The following is a 16563-nucleotide window of genomic DNA, read 5'->3' as shown; positions in this document are numbered from 1 at the left end:
ACATTTATTTGTATTGTGAACATTCAAAATCCTCTCTTCTAGCTGTTTGAAAGTATTTACGGTAAATTCTTTTTCACCGTAGTCACCTCACAGTGCTATAGAATACTAGAACGTATTCCTCTCATCTACTGCAGTTTTGTATCCCCTAACCAACTTCGACCTATACTCTTTCCCTGTGTCTCTTCCCGGCCTCTAGTGACCATTGTATCCCTTGAGACCATTCATTTCCAGCAGGTTCCCAGAAGACGTTGCTCTTCGAGAACCATAGTTTCAGAAGGTTAGGACATTCCAGTTTCCTAAAGCCAGGAAAGGTCACATCTGGTTAGGGATTCTGGTAATTCATGTTTGTTTGTTTGTGTTTTTTTTTTTAACCCCCTTCTTTAGAGCATAGCCTCAAAAGTATTATAAGCTATCTCCAGGGCTGAAGACCAGACTTACAGTTGCACATGTAATTGGTGTTGATGTGTTAAAAGTGGATTGGGTCGTCCACAGATTTATTTTCATTTCCTTCAGTGCAGATCTCTTTATCTTAACAGAAAAAGTAAATGTGGTTGCATACATTTCTAGAAAGACACGAAGGTGATATGGTTTTCTGATGATGAGGATTCAGGGATCATCAGAAACTCCAAGCATCCCAATGTGAAATTGTGTGTAATTTGAAAGAGAAAAAAAATTATGCATAGCAAGTTCTATGGGGATTTGTATGACATTTTCTAATCTCAAAATCTTTCAAGAGCTTTTTTTTTTTTCACCTTATGTTATTTTTCATAAATTTCATTTTTAGCTTCTATTGCCTTAACCAGAAGCTTTTACATTTTGGACCTGGAAAGAGATTTCTGCCTCTGTGGGGAATTATTTTTCACACTTAACAATGTTTGATATTGTAGATAAAATGTCGTACCTTAAAAACCCCATTTTAAATTTGTCTGCCTCTGTGATTGAATGGACTTTGAATTAACAAGAAGATAGTAAGGAGAGCAAGCACAAAGGGGCATAAATTTACAAAAACTTTCTTACTATCAGATAATTTTGATGAATTTTAAGATATATTAAGAAGCTTTTCTATTTTTAGATAATGAATACAAACTTGCAATGTCCTTGGCGGTATTATTCTGATGCTTATTTACTTCTGACAAAACTAAAACAAATAGATGATAAAACTTCTCCTTGGGTCACTCCTTAGAAAACATGGTGTCTGCTTACTAGTTACTGATGACAGAAGAAAATGGAGAAAAGGAGCAAAAAGAGAAGGAGAAGGAAGGGGATGAGGGGAAGAGGAAGGAGCTCCCGTGACGCTCCGACAATGACTTTCCGCAGACCGACTCAAATAAGAAAAACTAGCCTTGAGTTGAATGCACATACGGCTTTATGCCTACATTTTAGCCAAAAAGATTTAGAAATCTTCTCAAGCCAACATTTGGAGGGTGAGAGAGCTAGAGACAAATGTCAGACTCAGTTGTACAAGTTTTTTAATGGACAGGATTTGGGTACTTTCAAGTCTATATCTCCAAAATATAATTGCCTTAAGTCATTTCATAGCAGGGCCAAAAGGACTGTTTCCTTTATGAAACAGGCTGGGAAACGTAACTGTGTGAAGGTTCAAGAGAGTGACCACTAAGCAACTTAAAAATAAAACCGAATGAAACAACCTTCGCTATTAGGCTTTCTCTTAGGTGAAATCTCAGCCATTTTTATTTTAATGCAAAACTCCTTGCAGTGTTGCAAGTAGGCAGCTTCCCTCTGACTCTCAAATGCATTTTCTTGGCATTCCTATCACCTCTTCCACCCAGTTCCCAGGAGAACCTAGTGCCTGAATTCCAGACCACGTTTTGAGCTATAAGCTTCAAAGTTATTTTTTGTCTTATTCAGTTTTGTCATATTTTTATCTTCCTCTCTTCATACATTAATCGGTGTCGTGATTTCAAATTGATTTTGGATGAAACAATTTCATAAAATTAGTTCGTATTAATATACGATATACCGGGGGCAAAATATCTCAGAAAGGAACTAGTATTCTAAGAGGAAGGGTGGAGAGGAACCTGCATTGAAATCAATGTAAATTATTGGTGGGGCATTTCTTAGTTCTGTGTGAAACGCCCCACAAGAGAGTTGAGAAGGCCTGTGACCAACATGGGCTAAAACAGATAAAAAGGACGGTTGGAGATGGGTCTATTATTTCTTAAAGGGCTTGGTCTGCCTGGGTCGACCTTTTCTAAAAGCTAAGGAACTAATGCAAGTTACTTAGAGCAGTGAGATACTTTGATTCCAGAAGCACATATTCAAATAGAATTGTTATAAAGAGTACAAAAAACCTCAAATTGCCAGTGAACTCATTTGCCAGAGGAATCGTGTTAAAGAAAAGTTAATCTCTATTTAACTTTCCTAAGCTACGCACTCACAGCACTGAAGATTGTCATAACCTCCCCGTTTCAGACTCAGTGGATTATTTATTTGTGATAATGGGCACTTGTGTTCATTAACACGCTGTCATAAACAGCTGTGTTAAATGTATTATGTGTTCTGTGACATAAATAAGGTGCTCAATATGAGGTTGTGCTTAAAATACAGGCCTCAGGAAGAACAAATAAAAACAATAAATGCTTTTTAATATAGTTCCCTGGCCTTGAATTCTAAATTTATTTCTACCTTATTAATGCCACTTGTATGGAAATTGTGGGTATTATTCTAGTGAAATATCTTGACCGTCAAGGACATTAGAACTTCTTTCAGCTTTTTCATCCTCAGTGTTTCTTAAACCAGGTGTTTGCTAGCTTGTGTTTCTTTCTGGTAAAGGAAGAGATCATGTATTTAGAGCAAAATCAGCCTTCATTTCAGCGTGCTTACTGCAGGGTTTATTTGATAGTTGCTCTCAACCCATTCTAGTCCCAAACGTTTCCAAACAAGATGTTGCATTTAGAGATCACCTAGTTCAATTTCTTCGTTTTGCAAATGAGGGACTCTAAGGTTCTGCGGGCTTAAGAGACCTGTCTGAGGCCCAGATCTTCAAGTAATCAAGTCAGGACTACAGCTAGATATCCAGACTCTCAACTCAATGTGCTTCTTCTAAAACGGCATGTACTGTAATTAGGGTGGCTACACAGAAAGAGCCTGTAGGCAGAAGGAACTTTTTTGACAATGAGGACAGTAGGCTGGTGTCACACTCCTTATCAACATCCTTCATAGTAGATGCAAATGCTCACTGCCATGTCACAATTTTTGCTAACTAGTGCAATGTTTCAGATGCTTTTGGGGGGCAAGTGGTGAAGGTGAATGGAATGAGTGTACAACATGAATGACGCAATTCACCGGGCGAGGTAACAGCCTTTAAACGTGAGGTTGAGAAGAGTTGAATTTGCAGAAGCAAGGCGGATAGAGCAGGGAGAAACAGGAGGGAGCTGCTTTGCTTGCCTTCACTGGACAATGGAGCGCCCGGAGCCAGACATCGTTGCATTATTAGGCCAGTCCTTTAGGATAGCACTGATTACATGCAACCTAGATGCCTGCCTTTTTTTTTTTTTTAATTTTTATTTTGAAATTGTGGGATACAATTCAGGGTTAGGTATACAACTGTTCATTGTGCAAGTACCCTTATTGATGACTGCCTGTTAAATGATAGAAAACCAAAACGTTTTTACAAAGTACAACTAGAACGCTTCCCGTTACAGAAAAAAATTAAGACAGCGAATGAAGGTGACCTTGCTATCCTGAGAAAAATGAAAGCTGAAACATAATTTAGGGAGTATCTTTTAAGACATGAAATGCTGTTCCAAAAGAATTAAAGGCTCTTACAAGAAAACGTCCATCTCTTCTGCATTTTTCACACAAGCACAGAAGCACATTCAGGAGAATATGGGATCAAACAGTGGCAAGAAAATCCAGTTAAACTCTTAAAGTGATTAAATATTAAAAACAAGATACCAAGGGACACTGTAGAATCCAGCCCCAGAGATTGCTTAAAATGAAATGCAAAGTGATTTGACTTGAATGATTGAATGATTTAGGCATGCCCCTTTCTGAGCAAAGAGTGAGCCCAGTGCCTTCTTGAGACCTCATCAAGGTCTTTGATTCAACAACTGAGTATTCTGTCAAATGCTGTACTGCCAGCCCCTCACAGAACCTTCTTTAACTAATTACACTTGTTCCATCTCCTCAAGGTTCTTAATTGACTTTCTGTTTCCTCCTGTTGATTCTTTATGTTTATTTATGTTTATAAAAAAAAAAAAAACTCAACTATAGTATTTATTTGAATTTCCAGGCCCAGTGAGAAACATTTGGATGAAAATTAAGACACTTCTGGGATTTGCGGTTTTAGGCAATAACTTCATTGACTTGCTTTCTCAAGTGGGATTTACCCATTTTAAAACCCACCTGAGCTTGGTTCTAAAAAACTTTGCTCACACTGTTCAGAGTTGTTTTTTTTTTTTAAATATATAATCCTATGTCTGAGCAGATTTTTTTTAAGTTTCTTAAAATATTTCTTTTTATTTGGAAAATAACTAACTGATAAGTAGTAATAGCCATGCCTGGATTTAAATGAATCCTTAATGTCGCTTAATAATCCTTCTGGAGCCAACTGTTTCCTTGATTGTGGTGACCTCCACTGGGAACTTCTTCACTTACTGACACAAGAGCCATGGGTTTTAATTTCATTTACTCTTGGATACTTTCCAAGGCCCCCAACCTTTTTGCAAAGCTTTGTAACAAAAAGGCAGGAAATTCAAGCCTGAGATGTTTTCGGACGCATGAACGCATTTGCTGTGCTCTCTCGTTCCAGGTTTCCAAATCAAAGCGTTCACAGCCCTGCGCTTCCTCTCAGAACCTTCTGATGCCATCACCATGCGGGGAGGAAACGTCCTCCTTGACTGCTCTGCGGAGTCTGACCGGGGCGTGCCGGCGATCAAGTGGAAGAAGGATGGCATCCACCTGGTCTTGGGATCGGATGACCGGAAGCAGCAGCTCTCCAATGGGTCTCTGTTCATACAGAACATACTTCATTCCAGACACCATAAGCCAGATGAGGGACTCTACCAATGTGAGGCATCTGTAGGAGATGCTGGGTCCATTGTCAGTCGGACAGCGAAAGTTGCCGTAGCAGGTAGGTGGGGTCTTCCGGCTCTGCTTCCTTCTTCTTAATCTCTTCTTATTCCCTTTTGGATGCGAGAAAATAGCATTTGCGAAAGCAATTTACATTTCATTGTTTAATTGACAAATAATTATATACTTATAGGAAACAATGTCAGGTTTTGATATATGCATCCCTTATAGAATGATTATATCCAGCTGATTAATAGCACCTCATATGCTTATCATTTGTTTGTTGGGAGAACATGTAAAATCTACTCTTGTGGCAGTTTTAAAATATAATTAAAATGATAAGCATATTTTCAGTTATTAACTTTGGTCACCACGCTGTGCAATAGGTCTCTAAGACGTACCCTTCCCACCTGACTGAAACTTTATACACTTTGGTGACCAACATTTCCGATCCTCCTCCCTGCTCAAATCTCTAGCAACTACCCTTCTACTCTCCATCTGTTTGGGCTTGACTTTTTTAGATTCTACGTGCAAGTAAGATCACACAGTATTTGTCTTTCGGTGCCTGGCTTATTTCACTTAAACTAACATCCTCCAGGACCATGCATGCTGTCACAAATAAAGGTTTATTTCTTTTGTAAGGCTGAATAGTGTTTATATCCTATATTATCTCTCTCTGTTCATCGACTGGTGGGCACGTAGGTTGACATACGTCTTGGCTGTTGTGAATAATGCTGCAGGGAACATGGGATGTAGAGATTTCTTCAACACACTGATTTTAATTCCTTTGAGCATATACCCAGAAGAGGCTTGTTACATCATATGGTAATTCTAGTTTTACTTTTTGATGAACCTCTGTACTGGTTTCCGTAATGACTACATTCCCACTCATAATATACATTTGTTTTTAAAAAGGAAAGACGTAAAAAGGTTTGTTTATTCCCTTATGATCTTGACTGACTTTTCTCCTTAAATTGGCTTAGAAAACAGTAGATGGACCTAAACCATCAACATAACATTCTGAGATTTTTTTTTTTTTAAGTAAGGCTGTCCCAAGTTGATTTACCACTGTATCTAAGGGATGACTGTTCATTAATAGAAAAACATTAGAAAAATAATTTCTTGATTTCATTTTATAGCTTCATTAAATGTTGGAGTTCTGCAAAGTCAATTTTTCGTTTGGCTTTCGGAATAGTGAATTTTATCTTAATTATAGTGGCATGACCTGCAACATATAGACCAGAAGTGAGAAATAAAAATTTCCACTAGTGCTTCCAAATATCTTGATGCTTGGTAGTATGTTGGCTCAACAGCTGGGTGATAAGATGAGCAGCTTTTCTTTTCACTGGAATATGTTGCTCTTATGTGAACCCTGATAAAGAAACAGCATTGAACATTCCAGAATTTATGATATTGATATTTCTGTACAACTATTCTGGTGAGAAGACAGCTCATAATTACTTATTTTGGCCCCAGGGTGAAGAATCAGATTTTTACTTTTTTCTGTACTGATTTAATTGAAAGCTGAGCTGTGATTTTTATTTTTTTAAATTTTAGCACAGATCATAAAGCAAGACAAATGAATACCTCTTGAAATAAATTTAAGCTACATATGTATAAACAGATTTGCAGGGCTGATTTCAACTTAATCTTTAGTTCTCGGCTTAAAAAAAAATGAACCAATAGGCTGTTACTTAATCATTTGATATAGGTTTCCTTTCCCTGTTCCATTTTGTCTAGTCGCATCCTGGAAGATGGATCAGAATAAAAACTTATTTTCCGCAGTACCAAAAAGCATAACGATGAGGCAGGAACACCACCCCTCCATGCAGTCTTCTGGTGATTATTCCAGAACGCTGAAATCCAAGAGCGGGGACTTTGTCAGATAAAGCCATGAGAATTAGATCTCATCGCTCTGCCATCAGACCCCAGATCCAGCTTCCAACCCCTCTTCCGTGGCTTCTTTCCCCCTCTAAGAACTCTCAAAGACCGAGGGTTTCTTCCTCCCAAAATGCCTTTGTTGAAATCCCAACTGCAAGTTGCATTAGGCGGGGGGCCTCTGGGAGGGGATTTGCGATTAGCGCCCTGGCCAAAGCACCCTCTGAGAGCAATCTGGCTCCCTTCACCACGAGAGGGTACGAGAAGTCGATGGTCGGACACGCGAGGAGGGCCCTCCCCCCAGACCCCTGGTGCTGGTGCTCAGGCTTCCGGCCTCCAGACAGGCGGCCAGGAATGAACGAATGCTGTGTGTAGGCCACCCGGCAACCCACCCTGACGAAGACAGATTCTTCCGTAGTCCCTTCACCAAGATTCTACCTCGGCAGAGGTGTCCCAGCTGGGGAGGGTCTCACTAGCGGTCGAGTGGCCAGTCATCCTGGGTTGCCCTGGGCTAACCCGGCCCGAAGCCCTTGAAGGTTGCGTGTTCCGGGAAGCCCTTCGAGGCCAGGCAAATCGAGGAGGGTGGTCCACCCCGCCTCGGTCCCCTGCCTGCTTTAGGGATGACAGACGGGCTTGCGGGTGCAGGACAGCCCCCGGCCCAGGAGACGGCGGAGGGACAGCCCGATCTCGAACACCGAGGCTGTGGGCCGCCTGGGCCCTTCGAGGGATGAGGTCTGAAGACGCACTGAGGAGCACGAAGTGCAGCGAGGACGGGTGGCCCCCACGACTGAGAACGAGGAGCCAGGAACGAGCGCTGCGCCAAAGGGGCTGCTTTCCAGGACGGCTCCCAGCGCAGGGGAGGGGGCCCCTCGGCTCTGTCTTGGGAGAACTTCCGAGCTCGCAGGTCCCACCCGTCCGCGGTCCCCAGGGTCAGAGCAGTTCTGCCGCCTGCAGCGCATCAGGCTGGCATTCGGATGCCTTGGGACCAAAGAAAGCGCCTGGGCGCTGTTCAGGAAAAATGGCCCGGTCCGGTGCCGTCTGGGCGTCCTGCAATCTCGATGCCCGTGGACATGTTCTCTCTTTCCACCGTGAAATGAGGAACGAGGCCTTCCCTGGGAAACATTAAAACAAAGTGGCTGGGCTTTAGTAGTCTGGACAAGGCTAGGCTCGCGGATCCAGTCACTGAGTTACAATCTAATATTAGATTGTATCATTTCAAGGCCATAAGGCTGTTCGCCGCATTTTAAACACTTACCATTCTGTTTGGCAACACAGAATACATCAATGTTATGTCTGCTGCGGTTAAGATTGCCCAACCGCTGGAATTCACAAGGGGCATATATCTTCCTTGTAATAAAGACCACGGACCTGATTGAATCTCATTTTTGAAGCATTAGCAGTCCATAAACCAGCCACTGCTAGAAGGTGACAGTCAGCTTTGCGTGGACGAAAGGAGAAGTTTGCTCGGTAACCTCAGGCGCAGTGGAAGGCCCATTTGGCATCATGCCCCTGTGCCGCCTTGGGCTTTCTCAAAGTGTCTTTTGATACAAAGTACTGAGGCAAAGGAAATCTGTCTTTCCCCCGTCAGCACATTTCACGCAACCGTTTGCCATGCACTGTTCATCTGTTTTCTAGGAACTCCTCAAGTGTTCTTTAAACCCCGAGTACACACTTGGCTGGAGAGCAGAGGACAGTAAGAAAGATAAATGGGGGAATACCATCCCACCCCACATTTTGTCAAAAGCTGTAACGTGAAAGGCTACTGACTCGTGATATTTTCCATCATTTTGAGTTCTCTCCGTAAAGAGTGACTGGGCTGCTAAATCTCCACTTGAAAGCAGCTTGATCGTACTGGCTGAAAGAAACATGGGGATTTTATTCTATCCAATTAGTTCTCATCTCAAATGCCGCAGTCTTGCAGTCTTTCCAGGCCGTGTATGTTTCTGGTTAACCCTCTAGATTAAGAATAATTTGAGGAGAGACGCATAGCTGGACTTAATTTATCTGTAAAGCTCTACTACCACCCCCTCCACTCTGAACCTAGGGGAGCACCTGCCAGGTTTAGGCATAAGAATTGGCCCTACCAATGAAAACACGGGGCTTTGTGCAGGTCATGAAGAGCTCTCAGCTGCTGTCATCTGACCCTGCCTCTCCTTCTCCATAGGCTTGATCTGATTAAAGTTATCTACATATGTGCATATATAATAATACTCTTGCCGAACTGGGTTGGGATCATTTGCCTTACATCTCAATCGTCTATACACGAAGTAACTGTGGAAGACTTTGCTATTTAAGAATAGACTGTGTTGGCATATTCATATGCCACTTGAAAAGAAAAGGCATGGACTGTTTCCTTGTTCCTTTCCTAACCATTAACATCAAGGTGAAGTACATCTGCCCAAGTGCATCTTTTCTGCTCTAGAGGTTGCCGGCTCTTTGAGCCTCTGAATTTTCTTTTGTTCAACAGATAAAATAGCAACTTACCTCCTAAGACTAGGGTGACTTTTAAGTAACATCTGGAATAGAAAGCTCCAATACAGAGTAGATTCTTATTCAAAGCCAGCCATAATATAAGTAGACATAGCAATAGTTATTACTGTGTTATTACAATTATTATTAGGAATGGGCAACTTTCAATATTCTTGTGTGATGATACAGAACAACTGAGCGGGGTAAGGAAATAGAGTCCACAAATCCTAATCCCTACATACTGTAATCTTGTATCAGGTATCTGCCCTTACAATCTGTGAACAGAAACGGGCAAGCCTGAATTGAGTTTTCGAGAAGTTGAATCCATGTAGTTTTTTGGCAGGGAGTGCCAAAATCCCTCTGACTAAAGATTCGTTTTTGACCAGTTGATCTACTGTTATGTCAATGCAGCCAATAAAGTTCATACTGACCAGACCAGGAACTCTAGATCAAACACCCCTCCCATCATTTCAGGAAAAGATACTAGACATTCTTCTCAAGCTCCTTAATGTCCTTTCATCTGGAAAGATTCCCTGAAGCTGATTCAGGGAGTTAGTGGTCTAGACTGGAAATTGAACAGAACCTGTCCCCTCCTGGGGGTGAAGAATTTATTTCGATGCGAAAGAAGACCAGATAACAGCAGCGCTCCCATGAATAATCATGAGCGCCTCATCCTGTTTTATTTCCTCTGACAAACACAGCCCCCTGCCCACTCACCCAGACAGCTACCCACTGCACAGCTCCTTGCCCATCCACTTCCCCTGCCAGTCCTGAGAAGACCTGGTGGTAGCTTTGCCTGTGTTTACACACTTTTTGGAGTTGGAATGGTACGGGCCTTCCTAGGGTGAGGCAACACTGACTGCAGTACGCGTTTTAGGGTGTTTGTGTCCAGGTCGACCTGCCTTTTGTTAATTTTTGGGCATTTACATCTTAGTATTCAGACTGCTGACTGACTTTTTATAGCACTTTCCTCTCTGGAAAGTATCTCTGTATGCATTATCTTAGAATGCAGGAGAAAGCTCAGTGAGATAGGAACCCAAATGACTGATAGAGAACTGACTGAAAGAAGGTAGGTGCTCTATGGGCAGAGACTGAAACTCTTATTGTCAAAGTCTGAATGCATGCTTACTGCCTTATTTCTTTGCTTCTCAAGCTAAGGGCTAGGTTTAAAGACACTGTAAATAATGTCCCATTCAGTCATTTAGTTTTAGTCATGAAACTCTCCAAAATATAAGCCAAGGGAAACAATAATAATAGTAAAAATAATAATAATGAAAATTGATTTTATTTATTCATTTAGTCCTTTGACGATCAATTCTTTGTAGAAAAACACTACAAAGTGTTTTTGGATGTTTTCTTCTAAGATGAGAAGATTTTGCTATCATAGCTATACATTCAATAATAACACATGATAAATCTGTCCTGCAAAACAAAGAACACATAATTTTTTAAAAATAAGCTCATAAATAATAGTCCTTCTTGGAATACAATTTGGTTATCTCTTATCTTTCTAAGTGGTTTTACAATTCAGGCCAAGCTTGCATATTTTTCTCTCTGCTTCTTGAAAAATCAAGAAAATAAAAGGCCAACTAAATTGCTTTTACTTGAGTTGTTATTTTATTCAGGGGCATGTTTTTTTCTCTCCTATTACAATAGATGTTTCAAAATGCAAATTGTCACACTCTGCTTTTAAATAACACAGGCATTATAATTAAAATTCCCCTGTGTTTTAAAAAAATTAGTTACTTGAGGAATTGTTTCAGTGAATTCTCTTCCAGAATGCCTACCATTTAAATGAGTTATGTAATAATTAGTGAAAGCATATTATAGTGAGAGAAGCTAGAATGAAGCATTTTGTGAAATGATAACCTGACCTTTATGTTCTTACTTAAAAGAAAGCAGGGGGAGAAAAAAGCCTGTCTGAAGAGAAAAAAGAATAAACCGCATTGCCTTGGGTCACTCAAATGTTATATAAAGGAAACAGCAAGAAAAATGTTCACATTCCTTCTCTCTCCAGGAGCAAATATAAGAATTTTGCCTAGAAGGTCAACTTTGTCGGTGAAGCATTTTGGAAAATGTAGCCCAGGGCCCTTGAACACTCTCAGAATTCTGTTTGGGAAAGTTCAGTTACAGAGCAAAGCTTTTCATTTTAGACCAAAAGGAGTATTGTTTATTTTCAGATGATGTGTAGGAAAATAAATTCTTCTGACTTTTTAAGTCTTAATGACCTTCATTCAACCAAATGTTCCTATTACTTTGTGGTTAAACCATGAGAGAGAGAGCAGGAAAACAGAAGAAATAAATGTTTAGTTTAAGTCACGCTCTTATGTGTGCTAATCTTATCATTTTCCTTTAAAGCTATTGCCAAGTAAAACTGGGCCACAGTAATCACCAATATTTCCCACTCCCCTACTTTTTCACATACCCCCCTACACCTTCAACTTAAATAATTGCATTTTAAAGAATGGGATTTAGCTGCCTTTCTCCTTAAGTAAATTAACTTTGCAATAGAATTAAAATAGAAATTTATTCCTGAAACATATGCAGAGTGGAAAGACATCATCTACATTATAAAAACAGAGAACTTGACAGGGCTTTTTATAGTAGAAACATCAACAAAATAATTTCAAAAAAATCTTCCAACCTTCCATTCCCTGTTCTTTGTTATGAATTCCAATTCATGTGACAATTGAAATAGCTAATTATTCACTCTAAATTTAATAAGTATCTTAAGAGCACTGTTCTTTAATTCACCTCTTAACTATCCACAGTGTGATGTTTGCTAGTACCGCAACGAAAATGATGGAGCAATATCTAAAATAACTCAGGGATAGTAACCAAAAGCTTTAAATTTTAGAAAACCTCTTTGGAAAACAAAAAAACTCAATTTTCTTGTTAAATGTCAGGCTAACAAAGATTTAAACCACAGTAACGTAGGGACAAAAGAGCAATATCTTTTTCTTGCACATCACAAGCTTGTGCTGACACCCCATAACAAAAGACAGATTAAAAAGAAAAAGCATAACATATGTATTCAACCAAAGTTTTATGTAACAAGGAACTCTCAGAAATGAAGACTCAAAGATCCAGGGAAAACTGTATTTTTATGCGAAGTTTTATGAACGAAGTAGAGTGGTGGAGAAATATGTAGACAGAAAGGGGTATAATCGAATGATAATAAACTTGGGAAACAGCAAACCCTGTTTGTTCAGATTCTTTTCTGTGTCTCTGTTTGGTATTCCTTTTCCCCGAGTTATGGGGCAGGACACCTATCACCCGAGAGTCAGATAATTGTATTGTGGATAGCTTTCACACAGAAAGGTGAGAGAAGGTCAGAGAGTGACCTTCAAAGGGCCATGTTTTGAGGTAGCAGGTTCGACACCCCATCGTTAAGTACATAATGTAGCATAATTGTACATTTCTGAAGAAATCATGACTGATGACTTTAATAAAGCATTTTTACTTTTATGAGCCAGTTTTTGGTACTGATTTTTTTCCTATTATATTTTTATGTTTATGGCAAAATTTATTATTTAAATACAATATTATAGTAAAACCTTTGAGTTAAAATATTTATATTAGAGACAGAGTTTTTCTGCAAAGTTAAAAAAAACACTTAAATCTAGAGAGAGTTCTGGAAACCAAGTAAGTTTGCTAGAAGAAATTATGGAAAATCTCAGTGTATAGTATCCTAACCATCTTAAGCTGTTTCTGTTATGACACAATTATGCGTCTCCTTCTAAGAAGTTATTACTATAGTCTGATTTTATGTTTACAATCTATCTGTATTATAATCTACATCAGCAGTATTATTCTATAGTAGGCAGTCTAATCTATTGGTAAGTTCTCCCATAGTTGTTAAACATGTCTATTATTTGGTAGAAGTGAGAGTTAGAATAAATCCAGAAGGCTGTCAGGATCCAAGGAGCCACATACTCTTAATGAGGCAAATAACTGTTTTTAGACCTTGAATCGTGAATTTGCCATAAAATAACAACAGGAAAATATCAACAATTAAGATAGCTCTTAAATAGCCAGAGTGGGTCCTAAATTTATCTCCTTATTTAATGATATACTGGGAATATACCCACACCGCACAGACACACACACACACACACACACACACACACACACACACACACACACACACACACCTGTGATTCCCAGTGCTGTAGCCCAAAGTTCTTTGGAAGTTTCCTATTAAAAGACAAAGCCTTAGGTCTAAAGATCAGAGAGCATTTTTTTTATTAAAAAGATGGTTTCAAAAATCCCTAGGGCATCGGAGAAACAGCTCTTTGGGACACAGGTTGAATCACAGGTTCTTAACTGGGACTTATCTCTAAATGCAACTCAGGAATCTCTAATTGGACTATAGGAAGTGATGGAGTTCTAATTTCTAGAGGACAGTTAAGTCCCTAACGTTCTGTTTTTCAGAGCAGCATGCCTAACTCAGAATCTGAATGGGCATGGGTCAGAGAAGAATTGCACTTTGAATGGTCTGATCTGTGTCAGTACATGTGGGATATATAAGTGTGGGAGAGAATCTGTGTTCTATCATTGCATATTTCTCATTGTGGTCTCTATAAATGATTGGGTATATCTTAACCTAGGTCCCCCAGAGATAATTAGACAGAAGTGCAGAACAGACACTCACCCTTACACACTTTTTTATTTAAAGGGCCCTCCCTACAACTCCATGTCTTAATTCTATTGATGAACCCCAGTCATACAGTCTACTTTTTGATTTATAATCTCTCTACCATCATTGTTCTTCTAAATACATTTTTAAAAAATTGCTTTCTACAAAAAATTGCTTTCTATTGTAACCCCGAGGCTTTACCGTCCTTAAAAAGGTTGCTCATCAGGTTCATTTACTGAGATTTCTCCTGGAACATTTCATCGACTTGAAACCTATTTTAAGAAAATGCGTTAAAGATTAATAAAGCCTATATAGCCTCAGCATTAAATTTCAGTGCTGGTTGATTTTATTGGATTGGATTTTTGTGATCCCTTTTTGCATGGGAATTCATCTCCAAAGGCTGAAACATGACATAAAAAATAATTAGTATTTCTTTGATGCAGGCAACGATTCCAGGGGCATCCCTTGAGTCCCACAGAACACTGGTCACTCCAGGAATGACCACTGTGGTTATTTCCCTAAGGTAATTTCCATTTATGTTCTAGTGCAGGAGGCGCCTAGATTTGGAAGAAGTAATTGCAGATAAAATAAATTTTCCTATAGGCCACTCTCTACCCTCACATATCTATTGCATATATCTGGGACTTATTTATTTGTTTTTATTGAGAATAGTTCGTACATCATAGCACTTACCCTTTAAAAATATGAATGAGGTTAGCTAATTATCCTGTAAATATTATCTTGTGGTTTGTTTTTTCACCTAATGTTATATCTTGGGCATCTTTCTATATTTGTTCTTACAGATCGGTCTCATACTTTTTAATTCCTGCATAGTATTTTATGGTGTTACCATTCATATGTTGACAGCGATTTTATGTGCTTCTAATTTTCCACTATCGCATTAGTAATATTCCTGTATTTGGCGTATATTCTTTTGTGCCTATACCTGACAGTTTCTCTAAGATGAATACCTGGCCATGCTAAAGAGTATGAGCATTTTAATGGATACTGGTAGATTCAAAACATTTTGTCAGCCTGGACCTAAATGTCAAAAGCCAGGATTTTGTTTTACTGCCATTGACTGAGCAAATAGAGCTGGCTTCTCCTTAATTTGAAAATATGTTGAAGTCTATCACCTACTCCAATAAGAGTAGTGATGAGTTGATGCTGTTAGCGAACAGCCACAAGCATTTGCCAGAGAGACTCTTACAGAGAGCAAGCTAAGAGGAATGTATCTCATTGGTGTCCTGGGGCTCTTGCTATACTTTGGATATCTGACCTTCCCAAACCTCATGTTGAAATTCGACGCCCATTGTTGCTGGCAGAGCCATGGAAGGTGTTTGGGTCACGGAGGTGAATCCTTCATACATGGCTTGGTGACTTCCTTGGTAATAAGTGAGTTCTTACTCTGAATACCCACGAGAGCCGGTTGTTAAAAAGAGCCTGACACCCTCCCCACCCCTCGTGCTTTCTCTCTCACCATGGGATCTCTGTATATGCTGGTTTCATTCACTTCCTGCCATGAGTGGAGAGCTTGAGGCCCTCATCAGAAGCAGATGTTAGCGCCATGCTTTTTGTACAGCCTGCAGAACCATGAGCCACAGAAAGCTATTTCTCCTTAAAAGTTACCCAGCCTCGGGGACTCCTTCACAGGAACACAAATGGACTAACACAATCTTCCTGTATGCTGTGCGTCCCTCCTGCTTTCTGTGAAGGAAATTTTCTAGCAGATATCACTCCATGAACTAACACAGGGTTGGGGGTCTGACCTCTTCCTGCACCTCTGGCCTCGTCTGTAACCAAATCCATACTCGTCCCTTCATTTTTTTCAGCAGTTTGCTAAATCTGTGTGTCCTGGTGTGCCCATGTCTTTGCATACTTCACTCTGTGTCTTACTTCATCTTACATCATACTAATGCCTATCTTTTAAATTCAGGATCCAGTTCTTACAGCCCACCTTCAGGAATCTTTAACTGGCTTCCTGAGATAGAAGAGAGTTCAGTCTGTGTGCTCATGATCATTGATGCTTGCCCCTGTCATATCATGGCGCATACTACACAGTATCTCTATGATACTCCTAACAAATACAACTCCTTCACCATTCAGTGACTTCACAAAGTCACAAAACATGTTACATCTGTCTTAGCTTCCTTCCCCTGGTGGACACATTCTTTAGAAGCTGGTTTGTGGTGTGGTGTAACATGATGGGGGATGGGCTTCATAGCCAGCCAGTTAGGACTTTGGAACCTCTCATCTCGAGTCATTCACCTTTTCTATAAACTTGGGCCATCTATAGAAATGTCCGGGGCCCAGTTTTTTCATCTATAGCATGAAGCTAGGGGATAGTCTACTTTATAATGTCATTGTGAAAATTATCAGGTAATGCTTAACAGAAGACTTGGAACATAGTAAAATCTCAGTAAATGAAGTTTTATGAAAAACCAAGAAGAGTTACAGTGGTATTAAAGATTCCCTAAGGCCGTGCTCAGTGGCTCAGCCTGTAATCCCGCACATTGGGAGGCTGAGGTGAGTGGATTGCCTGA

General features: G+C 39.9%; 1 protein-coding gene across 1 annotated transcript in view; it reads left to right on the top strand.

Annotated features, from left to right (window-relative positions):
• Positions 1 to 1303: 1303 nt before the first annotated feature.
• LOC103258561 (netrin receptor DCC-like) overlaps positions 1304 to 16563 on the top strand; it is a 183420-nt gene continuing 168160 nt past the window's right edge. Inside the window, exons 1-2 of the mRNA XM_021711432.1 lie at positions 1304 to 1424; positions 4775 to 5095. Coding sequence (XP_021567107.1) covers positions 1304 to 1424; positions 4775 to 5095 — 442 coding nt within the window. The remainder of the gene's footprint in view (positions 1425 to 4774; positions 5096 to 16563) is intronic.

This window comes from Carlito syrichta, unplaced genomic scaffold (genome assembly GCF_000164805.1).
Source record: "Carlito syrichta isolate Samal-C Ts95f unplaced genomic scaffold, Tarsius_syrichta-2.0.1 Scaffold302291, whole genome shotgun sequence".
Taxonomy (NCBI): domain Eukaryota; kingdom Metazoa; phylum Chordata; class Mammalia; order Primates; family Tarsiidae; genus Carlito; species Carlito syrichta.
The sequence above is the reverse complement of the archived record's forward strand: the minus strand, read 5'-3'. Positions and strand labels throughout refer to the sequence as shown.